This window comes from Leucoraja erinacea, chromosome 37 (assembly GCF_028641065.1).
Source record: "Leucoraja erinacea ecotype New England chromosome 37, Leri_hhj_1, whole genome shotgun sequence".
NCBI classification, from domain to species: Eukaryota; Metazoa; Chordata; class Chondrichthyes; order Rajiformes; family Rajidae; genus Leucoraja; species Leucoraja erinaceus.
In genome coordinates this window covers 1,705,277-1,723,576 of record NC_073413.1, presented here as the reverse complement: position 1 = coordinate 1,723,576, position 18,300 = coordinate 1,705,277, and the positions used below count along the sequence as shown (strand labels likewise).

At 45.5% G+C, this 18,300-nt stretch overlaps 1 protein-coding gene across 2 annotated transcripts in view; it reads right to left on the bottom strand.

Moving 5' to 3' along the window:
* Positions 1-18,300, bottom strand: part of micall1a (MICAL-like 1a) — an 89,535-nt gene that overhangs the window by 19,926 nt on the left and 51,309 nt on the right. The window contains exons 7-8 of one of the 2 annotated variants that reach the window (XM_055663011.1): positions 8,412-8,496; positions 831-1,135 (exon numbers count right to left, since the gene is read on the bottom strand). In XM_055663011.1, coding sequence (XP_055518986.1) covers positions 831-1,135; positions 8,412-8,496 — 390 coding nt within the window. The remainder of the gene's footprint in view (positions 1-830; positions 1,136-8,411; positions 8,497-18,300) is intronic. The other variant, XM_055663012.1, reaches the window with a different exon arrangement.

Below are 18,300 nucleotides of genomic sequence, written 5' to 3'. Positions count from 1 at the left end.
TGAACAGTCTGAAGATGGATTCCAACCCGAAACGTCACCCATCCTTTTTCCCAGTAATGCTGTCTAACCCGCTGAGTTACTCCAGCATTTTGTGTCCATCTTCTAGATGACATGAACCCATCTTCAGATTCGTGAGGAGTCCATGAAGAAAGGCAGCAGCCGGCCTGAAACGTCACCCATTCCTTCTCTCCAGAGATGCTGCCTGTCCCGCTGAGTTACTCCAACATTTTGCGTCTACCTTCGGTGTAAACCAGCATCTGCAGTTCCTTCCTACACGTCTTCCAGAGATGCTGTCTGACCAGACAATAGACAATAGATAATAGACAATAGGTGCAGGAGTAGGCCATTTGGCCCTTCGATGTGATCATGGCTGATCATCCCCAATCAGTACCCCGTTCCTGCCTTCTCCCCATATCCCGACTCCACTGTTTTTAAGAGCCCTATCTAGCTCTCTCTTGAAAGCATCCAGAGAACCTGCCTCCACCGCCCCCCTGAGGCAGAGAATTCCACAGGCTCACCACTCTCTGTGAGAAAAAGTGTTTCCTCGTCTCCGTTCTAAATGGCTTACCCCTTATTCTGAAACTGTGGCCCCTGGTTCTGGACTCCCCCAACATCGGGAACAGATGGGTTACTCCAGCACCGTGTGGGTTTTGTTTGTAAACCAGCATCAGTTCATTGTGCCTACACAATAAATACCACAGCTGCCTCTCCGTGGCTGCAAGTTACCAGACTTCAAACAATCGTGGAAATAATTATCTAGGAACCCATTCTTTCTCAAATATATCCCAGAAAGTCCACCTGAATAGGCACAACGTAGTGGACAGGCTCACCTGAGGGCGATGCATTTGGTGCAGGGGGTGCTGGCCGCTTCCTGATCTTCGGGCTGCCAGCTGGCTGAATACCGTACCACGGGTGGGTCGGTTTGGGAGCGGTATCAGTCAGTTTCTCAGACACGTCGCCCGTTTCCTCATCGTCCACTTCGAAGGGGTTCAGGGAGCGGCTCTCGTCCGTCTCCCGCTGGGTGTCGCCGGGGCTAGGCCGCCTTCCAGGCCGGGGCGGAGCAGGCCTCCTCTTGGGCTCAGAGTTTACCAGCAAAAGCCACGGCGGGTCTTTAGGCTTGGCGTCGCCTTTCCTGCTGGAAACACATCATGCATCAGGAAGCAAGACAACAGCACCTCCTCGTAAAATGAAGGTAGACAAAAATGCTGGAGAAACTCAGTGGGTGAAGCAGCATCTATGGAGCAAAGGAAATAGGCGGCGTTGCCCATTTTCTTTGCTCCATAGATGCTGCCTCACCCGCTGAGTTTCTCCAGCATTTTTGTCTGCCTTCGATTGTCCAGCATCTGCAGTTCCTTCTTAAACTCTTCTTAAAATGATCTCATTTTCTTTCTGCCGACACATTTTTAATCTTAATCAAAATAATTACAAGTGTAAATATGTGAGAAGTGACAGGATCAAGGTGTGCCTTGCAACCTCGCGGGAAGACAAAGGCACCCATGCAGGTGTTAACAATACTTGTTTGTAAACACTGGCAGTGGTACAGTGTGACACTGCATCTATCAGCATTGGTATAATAACTTTATAACTTCCAGACAGATCCGTCACTATCATATAGTCTGTATCTATCACATTATTACATGGCCCATATCCATCACTATTACAGTCATATAGTGTGGAAACGGGCCGTACGACCCAACTTGCCCACACTGGCCAACGTGGCCCAGCTACACTAGTCCCATCTGCCCACGTTTGGTCCATATCCATCCAAACCTGTCCTATCCATGTACCCGTCTAACTGTTTTTAAATGTTGGGATAGTCCCTGCCTCAACTACCTCCTCTGGCAGCTTGTTCCGTACACCCACCACCCTTTGTGTGAAGAAAGTTATCCCTCAGATTCCTATTAATTCTTTTCCCCTTCACCTTAAACCTGTGTCCTCTTGTCCTCGATTCCCCTACTCTGGGCAAGAGACTGCGTGCATCTGATAGATACATGGTCAGTATCTATCACTCTATTACATGGTCTGTTTACCCTGCTGCTAGACAGGACCTCAGAACATGGGGTAGGCACAGGGGAATGGAAAGAGCAGTGAAGGATCAGTGTCAGTAAAATCCCGGACAGCAGTGTTGAAGTAGCGCCATGACGACAGCCATGGTTTTGCTGCAGTAAGCATCTGTTAGCAGCAGGTGGCAGTACAGGCACAGTCTCATCCAGTGAGCGTGGACAGACGGATCAGTCCTGGGCTCAGGACACAGTTTAAGGGCCTGTCCCACTTTCACAACCTAATTCACGACCTCTGCCGAGTTTGTCCTTGACTCATACTCGCAGCATGGTCGTCACGAGGTCGTAGGTCCTCGTGGCATCAAGTTGGTCGGGGCGTTTTTCTAGCCTGATGAAAAATGTCCACGAGTAAAAAAGGTTGTGAATTAGGTCGTGAAAGTGGGGCAGCCCCTTTATAAAGCAAGTGATATTGCAAGGATCATTGGGAGGGACCTGTAAATCCAGATCGCATTGCTTAAATATAGCTAGATCACTGGAAAAATGATTAAAAGCATTGTAAAAAATGATACAAAATCATGGGTCCATCAACACTTAAAAGCCAAGTCTGACCCGAACCATCACCGACCCATGTTCGGCAGTGATGCTGCCTGACCTGCAGTGTTACTCCAGCATTTTGTATCTTTCTTCACTTAAAAGGCAAGACTGATTAGACTTGACGCAAATTTAATTGTTCAGTATTTGCCTCTGTTACCTCCCTTTCTCGGTACTTAAAGAGATTTCCTTTTAATCTCTAAAGTTAGTGAGGAAACTGCCAAGGACAAGAAGGCTATGCAGAGAGTAGTGCGTTCGGCCGAACGCACTATGGGAACTTCACTCACCCCCCTGCAGGAACTATACAACAGGAGGTGCAACTCCAGAGCAAACAAAATCATGAGAGACCTCTTCCACCCCTGCAACGGACTGTTCCAGCCGCTACGGTCAGGCAAACGCCTCCGTTGCCATGCAGTGAGAACGGAGAGGTTGAGAAGGAGTTTCTTCCCAGAGGCAATTCGGACTGTAAACGCCTTTCTCACCAGGGACTAACTCTACAGAACGTTTTTCCTTCTATTATTTATTATGTAAAAGAAAATGTGTGTTATGATTGTGTTTATAATTTGTTTGGTTGTTTTGTTGTTTGTCTTTTGCACAAAAGTCCGCGAGCATTGCCACTTTCATTTCACTGCACATCTCGTATGTGTATGTGACAAATAAACTTGACTTGACTTGAAATTGAGAGACTGGGGGCCAACAAAGGTCAGAACAAATCCACATGAAGGATGGAACCATGACGAGAGGAATACATGGATGCGGCCATAGAAACATACTTTAGAAAATAGGTGCAGGAGTAAGCCATTCAGCCCTTCGAGCCAGCATCGCTATTCAATATGATCATCCAAAATCAGTATCCCGTTCCTGCTTTGTCCCCAGATTCCGTTAGCCCTAAGAGCTGTATCTAACTCTCTTGAAAACATCCAGTGAATTGGCCTCCACTGCATTCTGTGGCAGAGAACTCCACAGATTCACAACTCTCTGGGTGAATTGTTTCTCTCCTCATCTCAGTCCTAAATGGCCTACTCCTTATTCCTTACATTGTGATTGCTGGTTCTGGACTCCCCCAACATCGGGAACATTTTTCCTGCATCTAGCCTGTCCAATCCCTTAATGTTTCTATAAGATCCCCTCATATCCTTCTAAATTCCAGTGAATATAAGCCCAGCCGCTCCATTCTCTCAGCATATGGCAGTCCCGCCATCCCGGGAATGAACCTGGTGAACCTACGCTGCACTCCCTCAATAGTAAGAATGTCCTTCCTCAAATTAGGAGACCAAAACTGCACACAATACTCCAGGTGTGGTCTCAGCAGGGCCCTGTACAACTGCAGTAGGACCTCCTTGCTCCTATATTCAAATCCTCTCACAATAAAGGATCAAATTGCTATTTGCTTTCTGCACTGCCTGCTGTGGAACTGGTAGGACAACTAGGGTGGAGTAAGTGGGGTTTCTATAAGGGTGCATTTGACAGCCCCGCTGAAGTTTGAGGTGGTTAGTCAGCGAGAGTTTAAAGGTCATTTGGGTTGTCAATGCATACTTGTACTTGAGAAGCTTAATGACGTGAAGCCAAACAGTGAGCCAATTCACCTGGGGGGGAGGCGGCTGTGAGTTGATCGTGAGGTAAGGACAGATTCTATTGTTAACCTGCTGGGACAATGTGAGTCAGCATGTGAGCACGGTGAGCCATCACCAGCCGCCATCCTGTGAAGTCTGCAGTAGCCGCAGCACTGTCAGAGCCTGGGATTTTCAGTCAGTGGTGCTTGAGATCTTCATACTCCAGTGTTTCTTCACGGCGGGAAGACCTCTACTCGCTGGAGGTTAGAAGAATGGGGGGGGGGACCTCATTGAAAATTACCAAATAGTGAAAGGCTTGGATAGAGTGGATGCGGAAAGGATGTTTCCACTAGAAGGACAGTCCAGGACAAGTGGTTATAGCCTCAGAATTAAAGGACGTTCCTTTAGGAAGGAGATGAGGAGAAATGTCTTTAGCCAGCGGGTGGTGAATCTGTGGAATTCTTTGCCACAGAAAGTTGCGGAGGCCAAGCCAATGGATATTTTTAAGGCAGAGATGGATAGATTCTTGATAAGTATGGGTGTTAGGGGTTACGGGGAGAAGGCAGGAGAATGGGGTAGGAGGGAGAGATAGATCAGTCATGATTGAATGGTAGAGTAGACTTGATGGGCCAAATGGCCTAATTCTGCTCCTATCACTTATGACCGTATGGCACGAACTTGGATGCAACCTTTGGGGAAAGGATGAAGGGGGGACTGGGTTTGAGGATGCTGAAATCCTCCTAGGTGCTGCTTGAGGAAGCAGCTCGTCATTGCTCAGTGTGGAGGCTGTCCTTCCATTCCTGGTTGTCCACTCGTGCCTGTCCTCGATGTCCTCGTGTCCCTCAGACGGTGTGTTGAAGGGACTGAAAGCATGGACATCTGCACGTGTGGCAGCGATCGCCCAAGACCGTTCCCACACCTCAAAGCTGCAGTGTTATACACAAACTGCCAGAAAAGAGGTGAATGTTTCCTTCAAGGCCCTCATTATGTTGACTGCGGCAAGCTATGCATTGACCATCAGTGTGCGAATACCAAGTGCTGAGGTTCTGTTTGACCCTGACTACAGTTGCTTGCCTGGACAGAGTTTGTACCTTCTCCTGTTGTATGTTCTCCCCGTGACCAGACCCGCATGATTTGAGAAGGAGCAGCATTGCCCTGAGCAAGCAGCTGATACTGGCATCACCAGCACCATCACCTCTGTCGAATAGTTTCAGTTGATTGAGCAAAAGCACCAAGTCACTGAGGAAGGGATTCTAGTGACCATCTGACAGAGAAAGTTACAGAGCATCACATGTGGAACATCACCTTATCTGATGACCGGATCTCAATGATAAACAAGAAACAAGAATCTTTGCCGAGTGCTCCAGATCAATGAGTTTCTTAGATAAACACAAAGTGCTGGTGTAACTCAGCAGGTTATGCAGCATCTCTGGAGGAAAAGAACGGGTGACGCTTCGGGTCAGAACCCTTCTGTTGAGGTAAGTTAGCTGAGCCCTGATGAGTTACTCCAGCACGTTGTGACTATCTTCAGTATAAACCTACATTTGCAGTTCCTTTCTACACAATGAATTCTTTACTTCTGCAAGAAATACTTATTGCTGTTGCTGCTAATGAGCCTCACAGGCACATTGGATGTAACAATAATTCATAGACAATAAATTATCAGCCATCCCTGGGCGGCACGGTGGCGCAATGGTAGAGCTACTGCCTCACAGCGCCAGAGACCCGGGTTCAATCCTGACTACGGGTGCTGTCTGTACGGAGTTTGTACATTCTCCCCGTGACCTGCGTGGGTTTTCTCCAAGATCATCCGTTTTCTCCCACATTCCAAGGACGTACAAGTTTGTAGGTTAATTGGCTTGGTATAAATGTAAAATTGTCCCTAGTGTGTGTGGGAGTGTTAGTGTGCAGGGATCGCTGGTCTTGGACTGTGGACTCGGTGGGTTGAAGGACCTGTTTCCACACTGTATCACTAAACTCAACTAAATTAGACCATGATAGTGCAAAGACCAAAGTATGCAGAGTGACCGTAGTGCAGCAAAGTCCATTGTGTTTGGTGTTGTGGCTTAGGGCATGTCCCACTTTCCGGAGTTATTCACAAATTCTCCCGAGTTTTCAAACTCGCAGAATGTTCGTAACATAGAAACATAGAAATTAGGTGCAGGAGTAGGCTATTCGGCCCTTCGAGCCTGCACCGCCATTCAATATGATCATGGCTGATCATCCAACTCAGTATCCCGTACCTGCTTTCTCTCCATACCCTCTGATCCCCTTGGCCACAAGGGCCACATCTAACTCCCTCTTAAATATAGCCAATGAACTGGCCTCAACTACCCTCTGTGGCAGAGAGTTCCAGAGATTCACCACTCTCTGTGTGAAAAAAGTTCTCCTCATCTCGGTTCTAAAGGATTTCCCCCTTATCCTTCAGCTGCGACCCCTCGTCCTGGACTTCCCCAACATCGGGAACAATCTTCCTGCATCTAGCCTGTCCAACCCCTTAAGAATTTTGTAAGTTTCTATAAGATCCCCTCTCAATCTCCTAAATTCTAGAGAGTATAAACCAAGTCTATCCAGTCTTTCTTCATAAGACAGTCCTGACATCCCAGGAATCAGTCTGGTGAACCTTCTCTGTACTGCCTCTATGGCAATAATGTCCTTCCTCAGATTTGGAGACCAAAACTGCACGCAATACTCCAGGTGTGGTCTCACCAAGACCCTACTGGACCTTCCTCCCGATGCTCCAGTAACAAGTCCGTAGGAGGCAGTAGGAGTCCATGGATATATCGTAGTGGCTTGTTATGCTATTTTTTTACTCGTGGGCATTTTTCACCAGGCTGGAAAAAACGTCCCGACTTACCTGATGCCCCGAGTACCTACGGCTGGCATAACGAGCCGCTACGATATATCTACGGACTGCTACGGCCTCGTTACAAACATTCTGAGAGTTAAACAACTCGGGAGAATTCGTGAATAACTCGGGAGAATTCGTGAATAACTCGGGAAAGTGGGACAGGCCCTTTAGGATGGATCACAACCCTGAGAGTTGATGAGAAGCAGCTATTTTTGAACATGGCGGTAATGGTACTCAGGCTGCTGGACCTTCCTCCCGATGCTCCAGTGAGAAGTCAGTGTGGGGCAGGTCTTTGCTGATATTGGTTCCCTTCGAGGCTGTGCTTCCTGTCGGTCCCTTTGATGGTGGGGAGACCAGTGGTTTGGACAATATCAGTCATTTCTGCAGCCTCATCTATTCCTGGGAAATGAGGATTTTCAGAACCAGGCTGTGTTGCAACCACTCAGTAAGCGTTCCACCGTATACATGTGGAAGTTTGATCGAGTATTTGGTGACATGCCAGATCTCCGCAAACTTCTGAGAAAGGAGAGATATTGGTGAGCTTTCTTTGTAATGATATCGAAGTGCTGGAGGGATCATCAGAGACGTGTACACCAGGAACTTGAAGCTGTAGAGTCTTTCCTCAACACCAATGAACACACGTGTATGGTCCCTCAGCATGCCTTCACTGAAATCAACAATCAGCTCCTTGGTTTTGCTAATGTTCATAAGTCCTAGGAGCAGAATTAGGCCATTCGGCCCATCAAGTCCACTCTGCCATTCAGTCATGGTTGACCTATCTTTCCCTCTTAACCCAATTCTCCTGCCTCCTCCCCATAACTCCTGGCACCCATACTAATCAAGAATCTGCCAATTCCCTTAAAAATATCCATTGATGGCCTCCACAGCCATCCGTGGCAATGAATTGCACAGATTCACCACCTTCTGCCAAACTAAATTCCTCCTCATCACCTTTCCAAAGGTACATCCTTTTATTCTGAGGCTATGACCTCTGGTCCTAGACTCTCCCACTGGTGGAAACATCCTCTCCACGTCCACTCTATCCAGGCCTTTCACTATTCGGTAAGTTTCAATGAGGTCTCTCCCCTTCATCCTTCTAAAGTCTAGTGAGTACAGGCTCAGTGCCATCAATCGCTCATCATATGTTAACCTACTCATTCCTGGGATCATTCTTGTAAACCCCCTCTGGACCCTCTCCAACATCAGCACATCCTTCCTCAGATATGGTGCCGATATTGCTCCCAGTACTCCAAATGCAGCCTGACCTGCTTCTTATGGAGCATGAGCATTATATCGCTGTTTTTGTATTCTAGCCCCCTTGAAATCAATGCGAGCATTGCGTTTGGCAGTTGTTAACTTCAACAATTCTGCTGCTTTCCCATACAGGTGTGAAGTTGAAGGGGCCGATTAACGTACCTGGACTCGGGCGTGCTGCGTTCTGTCGGGGCTTGTGGCCGATCCCGGGGTTTTGGCACTGGTGTAGTTTGCTCAGTCACGCCTCCTAAACAAACAGCAAAGATAATGGCTGAAGCTTCCACTGGAGAATCAGTGAACAATGACAGGCGTTTCTTTCACAGTTTTGTTTAGTTTAGAGATACAATACGGAAACAGGCCCTTTGGCCCACCGAGTCCACGCTGACCAACAATCCCCGTACACGAGCATTAGGGGCAATTCACTATCACTACAGAAGCCAATTAATCTACAAACCTGCACATCTTTGGAGTGTGGGAGTTAATTGTATTCATGTATTGTATATCTGATCTGTTTGGATAGCATGCAAAACAAAGCTTTTCCCTGTACATGTGATTTTCATTTACTTTAGAGATACAGGGCGTAAACAGGCTCTTTGGTCCAGTAAGTCCGCACTGACCAGCAATAAGCATCATCCTACAGATTTTTCCATTTTTACAGAAGCCAATTAACCTACAAACATGTTTGTCTTTAGAGTTTGGAAGGAAGCCGGAGCACCCGGAGAAACCCATGCAGGCACAGGGAGAAGGTACTAACTCCGTACAGGCAGCACCTGTAGCCAGGATCGAACCTGGGACTCAGGTGCTGTAAGGCAGTAACTCTACTGCTGCGCCACCGTGCTGCCCCCAATAACGTTCTCGTTAGGGGTAGTCACTAATATAACAGATGAAATGTAACAGCCAACTTGTACACAATAAACTTCCACAAACACTAATATAATAATTTTGCTGGTTTAAAAATAGAGAGAGTGATTAATGTTGCCAGGATACGTGGGGCACCTCTGTTCTTCTGTGCAAGAGCATTAAAGCATCTTTTACATTTACCTTAAGAGCATAGGCAAAGCCTTAAATGAATATTTCATCCTGAATTTAGCACGTTTGGTGATGAATGGGTTTTAGCTCACAGACGTTTGCCAGACACGGGCAGGTTTGAACTGGGCCAGTGGCATGAGGAATGACATAATAAATTACAGGTCGTTCTGCTAATAACACAGGAGCTGTGTTCCTTCAGAAGCTTGTGTTACATTATAAAGATTATAACAAATGTGTTAATGGGGGGTAAAAGAGTGCTTAGGGATTAGAGCATTTCAGACTTGCAATAAATTATTTTTCCTTTTTAAAAAAAAGGTCTTATCAACAGCAATAAGTTTATCTTTGTTACAACATTACAAACTAACAATACTAAAGGCTGTATAGTAAAGTCATTGTTTAATAGAGCATTATTGCACCTGTCAATGGGAAAAGAGATGGTAAATCTGGCAACTCTGGTAATGGAGGCAGCCCAGGACAGAAAGTTCATTATGAGAATGGGAAGGGGAGTTAATCTAGTTAGCAACCGGAAGATCCAGTAGATCTTGGTGGGCCAAGCGCAAGTGATCCACGAAACGGTCGCCGAGTGTACGCCTTGTCTTGCCGATGCACAGGAGCCCACATCGGAGACACCAAATGCAGTAGGTGTGGTGAGAGGAGGTGCATGTGAACCTTCTGTTTCAACTGGAAGTACTGTTGGGGTCCCTGGATGGAGACGAGGGAGGAGGTATCTGGGCAGGTGTTGCATCTCCTGCGATTGCAGGGGGAAGGGATGAGTGAACCAAGGAGTTGCGGAGGGAGTGGTGTCTGCAGAAGGCGGAAAGGTATAAAGATGGGAAAATGCGATTAGTGGTGCAAAATGTTGGAGGATGATGTGTTGCATGCAGAGGCTGGTGGGGTGAAAGGTAGGGACCAGTTCTTGTTGCATCTGGGGGGAGTGGAAGTGAGAGCAAAGTATTAACCTTGTCAATTTAAAATGCCTTCTGTGGTTAAAGTAACAGCTGTGATCTTAGAAAGCAACTGTGTCTGATCATTGTGAGGAGGATTATTGTGTAGAGTGCTTTTTTTAAACTTTATACTCTATAAATCCAAGCAGGTTTTTTTTTTCGGCTTGTCAATTTGCAAAGCAACTTAGAAGTTGTTGTGTGAAATAGAGACAGAGTGCTGGAATAACTCAGCGGGTGAGGCAGCATCTATGGAGAAGAGGAGTAGGCGACGTATATCGGGTCGTGACCCTTCTTCAGACAGCTCAGGTCAGGCGGTATCTCTAGAGAACATGGATAGGCGATATTTCATTTTGGTACCTTTCTTCAGGCTGATTGATTGCGGTGGGGACAATTAGTGGCTCTCTAATTCCTGATCAAAATTGTGTTATAACTAATTTGGCCCACATAATGCAATCCTTAATTCATCACTTATGTTACATTAGGTCAATAGACAATAGGTGCAGGAGTAGACCATTCGGCCCTTCGAGCCAGCACCGCCATTCAATGTGATCATGGCTGATCATCCCCAATCAGTACCCCGTTCCTGCCTTCTCCCCATATCCCCTGACTCCGCTATCTTTAAGAGCCCTGTCTAGCGCTCTCTTGAAAGTATCCAGAGAACCGGCCTCCACCGCCCTCCGAGGCAGAGAATTCCACGGGGATAAAGGGAATGAGAACAGGTCCTGGAGATGGTTGGAACAGGGATGGATCCCAGGTATTATTCAGGAGGGACCAGATCTCAGGGACACTGGAAATAAGAAAATGCGGGCTCTGAACGTTGAAATGTAGTTGAAATGAAATACCTGCAGTGATGCTGTACCACCCTTGATAATGTTAGTCTTTAACAAGCTAGCTGTGATAATGTCTGCCAGCCATTGGGAGGGCGAGTCTAGTTCAGTACTCTATATATATTGTATATTATTTCATATGTCAGCACCAGTAATCTGGAATGCTCAAGGCATTGTGGAATAATAACTAAAAACAGATGTTTTATTGAAAGCACAGATTTTGAGATTGTGTTCTATTTAAAAGCGAGTACTTCCAAATGCTGGCACGACTTCTAAATACAACAGTTATTCGAATGCAACACAGCAGAAATGCTTTTAATAACTTTTACAACTACGGAGAACTGAAAAGATTATTTTTTTAAATATGGAGCCCGTGGAGATAATAAAATAAATCCTTGGCGCCCAATGAGACAGAACAGAGCCAGCAATAGACTCAGACCACAACATGTGCAATGAAACAGGGTTAGTAGTAATCTAACTATGGGACGTGTAAAAGAAAGTAGGATAGACACTAAATGCTGGAGTAACTCACCAGGACAGGACTAGGCCCTTCACCTATTTTTACACGAATCCAACCATAATTATATTCTATCCATAATCCCATCAACTCCTTCTCCACCCCTAGAATCTCCCTTCCACCTACACTAGGGGCAATCTAGAGAACCCAAATAACCTGTGTGAGGTAACTGGATCCACAGGGAGAACTGTGATCATAGGAAGAACACTACAACTGTGACCAAAGGGAAAACATTGGAAATAAGGGGTTCTTATAGAAACTTACAAAATTCCTATGGGTAGATGCAAGAAAATTATTCCCGATGTTGGGGAAGTCCAGAACAAGGGGTCACACAGTTTAAGGATAAGGGGGAAGTCTTTTAGGACCGAGATGATAAAAAAAAAAAAATTCACACAGAGAGTGGTGAATCTGTGGAACTCTCTGCCACAGAAAGTAGTTGAGGCCAGTTCATTGTCTATATTTAAGAGGGAGTTAGATGTGGCCCTTGTGGCTAAAGGGATCAGTGGGTATAGAGAGAAGGCAGGTACAGGATACTGAGTTGGATGATCAGCCATGATCATATTGAATGGTGGTGCAGGCTCGAAGGGCCGAATGGCCTACTCCTGCACCTATTTTCTATGTTTCTATCTATGCATACTTCACATCACTGGCAGTCAGGACTGAACTTGGATCTTTAGTCAGAGGGTGGTGAATCTGTGGAATTTGTTTTCACGGAAGGCTGTGGAGGCCAAGTCAATGGATATTTGTAAGGCAATTGATAGATTCTTGATTAGTACGGGTGTCAGGGGTAATGGGGAGAAGGCATGAGAATGGGGTTAGGAAGGAGCGATAGATCAGCCATGATTGAATGGCAGAGTAGACTTGATGGGCCGAATGTCCTAATTCTGCTCCTATCAAATATGAACTTATCATTGGAGTAGAGGCAGAGGCTCTGCTAGCTGGATCACTGCTTCACCGGGAATGTCCAAATCCATGGATGGTGGGAAGCGAAGAGGTAAAAGAATGAATGTTGCAATTCCTCTTGAATGTTTGTGTGAGCTCTTTTGAACATGAAACAAATTTAGCATTGAATAAAGAAAGTAACTTTGCAGCTTAAAAACGCGACTCCGTGGAGTCAACGGAGAAACCACAATGGGCAAGTTAGGTCGAAGTTCCTGTGCAGATAAACCCAGGGATGGAGTGAGACCAAGTAGCCAGTGAAAGGTGAAGAATGTAAATCAATATCGCCAAATGCCTCACACTGGGGAAATTAAGGAGACTAAAACTTGACAAATCCATTGAAATGAGTAACCTGCATCAAAAGTTTTTACAAGAGACTGCTGTAAAGATCTTAATCATATGTCTTTGCAACATCCCGAAATTTCTGAAAAAGTTCAGAAACTTGGACGGTGACAAATAAAGTATCGCTATTTAAGGAGGGAAGGGAATAGAGACAATTAGAGGCCGTTTATCTTGATAGTCGTTGTTGACACAGTATAGTCACGATCAGCTGTTACCATTGTTTTATGGGGAGATAATTGAGTTTGACAGATACAATATCATTTTCAATGAGGATGTGATAAAGGGCCTGTCCCATTTACGTGATTTTTCAGGACGGCTGGCACCCATCCTAGTCGCAGCTGGTGGCTGAATATTTTAAAAATGTTGAAATTCCAGCGGCGACCAGAAAAAGGTACGACTCTTTGGGCGGCTACTAGCGACCATACAGGGTCCCCACTGACCAACCCACTGAGGTTCTCCAGCATTTTTGCCTAACTTGGGTAATTAGGAATGTTTAGGTTTTTCAACTTTTGCGTTTTTTTTGTGTTTCAACCGTAAAGTAAAATTTGCTTCTAAATATATACAGACTGCATGTCTATTCTGCAGGCAAATAATCACACAACCCCAGCTCCATAGAGTAGGGGACTTCTCCTTGATATCCTGAATTCATAGCTCTAACTCAACCATCATCATGAAATGAACAGTTGAAATTGACATTTATTTTAAAGCCAGTTATGACATTCTGTCATGGATAAGTTAGCAATGTTACAAAATTTTGAGATTTTAAAAATCAAGTCTGCAATTTATCTCATCAGATAAAGCATAACAATAAGTTTAATTTGACACCAAATTCACTTTCATATCTCAAGTATTAAAAAAGTTATGGCCATTTTCATACTCGGAAATTAGCATCTTGTTCCCTATTGATTTTCAATGGACATTACAAAAAAGCTGTGATCTTGGATAGTCAAAAGCCCATTTCTTAAGGAAAGATTAACATTTTTAAATAGCCTAAGTGTCCAAAGATTATTCATAAATAATTCACAATATAACATGATTTTTATATCTAATTTACATTAATTTATAGGCCAAATGGAAGGAATTTAGTGTTCAATTGCTGTAAATAAATGCCCATTTAAATCGGCTTTCTAGTGGGTTCATGTGAACGCGCTGGTTTAGAACGTTGACATCGCGCTGGATTAGTGCCCTCAAATGCCGAGAAAAATACTGCGGGATATAAAAAGCCCAAAATGAACTACTCGCTATAGATAACTTGATATATAGGGTTATATATATGCCCCATTTAATGTAAAAATAAGGTACATACCTTTAATTGTTTGCTTTATAAAACCCTGGGGCTGCGAGAGGTTGCGGAATTAGACAGTAATTTTAAAACTATTATAACTATATTATCGAGGCCTATAAAACTAATAATACCTTTTGCGACCGGGTCTTGCAGCGATTTTTCGTTAATGATTTACTAGGCTGAACATCTGCGATTAGTACAGCCTAGTAAAAATCGCGTTTTAAACCCGCCCCCTCCAAACAGCGCCAAAATCGCGGACCTGGCTGTGGGCAGATTCCCAATGACGATTCAGGTAGGTTTTGTAACATACCTAATAAGTTGATTATTGCATTATTTACATGATATCACCAAAAGTATATAAAATCATGAGGGGAATAGATCGGGTAGACGTACAGAGTCTCTTGCCCAGACTAGGGGAATCGAGAACCAGAGTTCATAGGTTTAAGGTGAAGGGGGGAAAAGATTTTATAGGAACCCGAGGGGTAACTTTTTCCACACAAAGGGTGGTGGGCGTATGGAACGAGCTGCTGAGGAGGTAGTTGAGGCATGGACTACTGCAATGTTTAAGAAGCAATTAGACAGGTACATAGATAGGGCAGGATTAGAGGGATATAGGCCAAACGCAGGCAAGTGGGACTAGTGTAGATGGGACATGTAGGTCAATGTGGGCAAGTTGGGACAAAGGGTCTTTTTCCAGGCACTCTATGTTTCTCTAAAGTACATTTTACAAATATTCCAATAAAACATGTTGGAACTCCTAGGGTTATGCAACAATGACCCAGAATTTTGGGTTGCATCACAACTCTGCACAAGATGGCAAGAATTGACTTCATCTATACTTCATGCTGCCTTGGGAAAACAGGCAACATAATCAAAGACCTTTCCCACCCTGGTCATTCATCTTCTCCCTGCTCCCAACAGCAGAAGATACAGAAGCTTGATAGTACGCACCACCACACTCAGGGACAGTTTCTTCCCCTATCAGGCTGCTGAACGGTCCATCCATAAGCTTGGATACAGTCCCGATTCTCCAACCTGCTTCATTGCTGACATTGGACTTTTGTCTCTGGAACTATTACAATGCTGAGAACTATATTCTGCACTCTCATCTATTGAGTTTGGTTTGATTGTATTCATGTTTAATATTGTCTGAAGTTAGATACAAAATGCTGGAGTTATGCCCCTGTCCCACTTAGGAAACCTGAACGGAAACCTCTGGAGACTTTGCGCCCCACCGAAGATTTCCGTGCGGTTCCTAGAGGTTTTTGTCAGTCTCCCTACCAGCTTCCACTACCTGCAACCTCCGGCAACCACCTGCAACCTCCGGGAACCGCATGGAAACCTTGGGTGGGGCGCAAAGTCTCCAGAGGTTTCCGTTCAGGTTTCCTATGTGGGGCAGGGGCATAACCCAACGTGTCAGACAGCATCTCTGGAGAAAAGGAATAGGTGACGTTTTGGGTCGATACCCTTCTTCTGAGTGTCAGGGGAAAGGGGAAAGGGAAACGAAAGATTTTGATGGTGATGTAGAGAGATATAGAACAATTGAATAAAAGACATGCAAAAGGTTAACGATGATAAAGGAAATAGGCCATTGTTAGCTGTGGCCTAGGTGAGAACATGTTACAATCAGACTCAACAAAGGTGATCAAGAATGCTGGAGAAACTCAGTGGGTGAGGCAGCATCTATGGAGCGAAGGAAATAGGCGACATTTCCAGTCGAGACCCTTCTTCAGACTGACTTTGTTCCATAGATGCTGCCTCGCCTGCCGAGTTTCTCCAGCATTTTTGTCTACCTTCGATTTTCCAGCATCTGACGTTCCTTCTTAATTTAAATCTTTTTTACTTGAATTTTGAATTTAACAGCAATTTGCATACATACAATGATAACAGACAGTGATAGTCAGGACATAATTGTACAACAGTATGTAAACAGACCTTCAAAACCCTTACCCTTACCCACCCTCGCCACCCAGGGACAAACAACACTCACATACGTACACATCCACACAAATACGATAAGATAAACAAAAAAAAAAAGAAAAATTGTGTGTGGGGGGGGGGGGGGGGGGGGGGGGGGGGGGGTTGAGGGGATAGCAGCTGCAACAAGACAGAGCAGTGATAGAGGGCACTCAGTCCTCTTCCGAGTCTGGAAACAAGTTAAGAGAGTTAACAAGTTCCAGGAAAGGGTTCCATGTATCTAGGAATGTCTTGGTAGAGCCTTTGAGAGAGAACCTAAGTTTTTCAAGCTTTAAGTTGTAGAGCACCTCCTTCTTAAACATGAGACTCAACAAGGCGGCTTTCAAGCAAGTATAATGTGTGGTATTAGACTTTTGACCGACATACCAACTGACTCACATGGCTATCTGGACTAAACGTCTTCCCACCCTGCCCCCTGTAAAGACTCCATCCCCTACTACCAATTCCTCCGCCTACGCCGTATCTGCTCTCTCTCCCTATCCCCGCACTCGCAACAAGGGCAGAGTCCCCCTAGTCCTCACCTTTCACCCCACCAGCTGGCAAATACAACAAATAATCCTCCGCCATTTCCGCCCCCTCCAACGTGACCCCACCACTCACCACATCTTCCCATCTCCCCCTATGTCTGCCTTCCGCAAAGACCGCTCCCTCCGCAACTCCCTTGTCAATTCTTCCCTTCCCTCCCGTACCACCCCCTCCCCGGGCACTTTCCGTTGCAACCGCAAGAAATGCAACACCTGTCCCTTCATCTCCCTCCTCGACTCCATTCAAGGACCCAAGCAGTCGTTCCAGGTGCGACAAAGGTTCACCTGTATCTCCTCCAACCTCATCTACTGCATCCGCTGCTCTAGATGTCAGCTGATTTACATCGGGGAGACTAAGCGGAGGTTGGGCCATCGTTTCGCCGAACACCTCCGCTCAGTCCGCAATAATCTGAACTCCTGGTGGCTCAGCACTTCAACTCCCCCTCCCATTCTCAATCCGACCTCTCTGTCCTGGGTCTCCTCCATTGCCAGAGTGAGCAACACCGGAAATTGGAGGAACAGCATCTCATATTCCGCCTGGGTTGCTTGCGTCCGGATGGCATGAACGTTGAATTCTCCCAGTTTTGCTAGCCCTTGCTGTCTCCTCCCCTTCCTTAACCCTCGAGCTGTCTCCTCCCATCCCCCCCCCCTCGGGCTCCTCCTCCTCCCTTTTTCCTTCCTTCTCCCCCCCCCCCCCCATCAGTCTGAAGAAGGGTTTTGGCCCGAAACGTCGCCTATTTCCTTCGCTCCATAGATGCTGCTGCACCCGCTGAGTTTCTCCAGAATTTTTGTGTACCTTCGATCTTCCAGCATCTGCAGTTCCTTCTTGAACAACAACATAATGTGTGGTATTGTCTGATTTGATTGCATGCAAAACAAAGCTTTTCACTGTACCTCGGTACACGCAACAATAAACTAAATCTATTTTTAAATTATATGTATCTACAAAACCATTTCCTCCTCTAAAAAATAGCACACGATTTAAATTTTTTTTTTCTTTTTCAGGATTCCCTTTAGAACAGTGCCAGATTTTTTTTTGTTGAAGTTGGCCACACAAAACTAAATAATCCCTGGCCTGCAAAATGTACTGTACATTTGGGCTGCTCATTCCTTTGGCTTTGTCTTTGATGTATATTATTGGCTTGGAAAAAAAGCATCGCCTAACCACATCATCCCAAGGAACATTACTGAGGTTCCTCTAAGCACTTTGTTACACACAGAGGTCAAATGTTTCCTGAGTTCCTTTCTATACAAGGCCTTGCTCGCAGTCACATGCTCCTTTCTGTTCATGATCTCATTCCACATCCTAGCCGCCAGCTGACTAAAGGCTGGGTCACACAATGATCTCCTGAGTTACAATTCAGCAGCTTCACCATATCAGGAAAACCACCGTCCTATCTGTGGCCTCATCACATTGAAATCTCTCACACAATCATCGTACAGAGAGCAGCCAGTGTCTTCACGAGCTGTAGCACAAGGCTATGTATGGTAACCACCATTTAGCCGCATCTTTTAGTATTCTTTCTGTACAAATCCTTACACGGTACCATTGAAATGTCCCTCTCATGTCTTTCTTTAATAATCCTAAAAGGAGCATGTTGTGCTGATGCAATCCTCCCAACCTCCTGCACCCCACGGGTCATAAACAGCAATGTTTTTTTAAACCT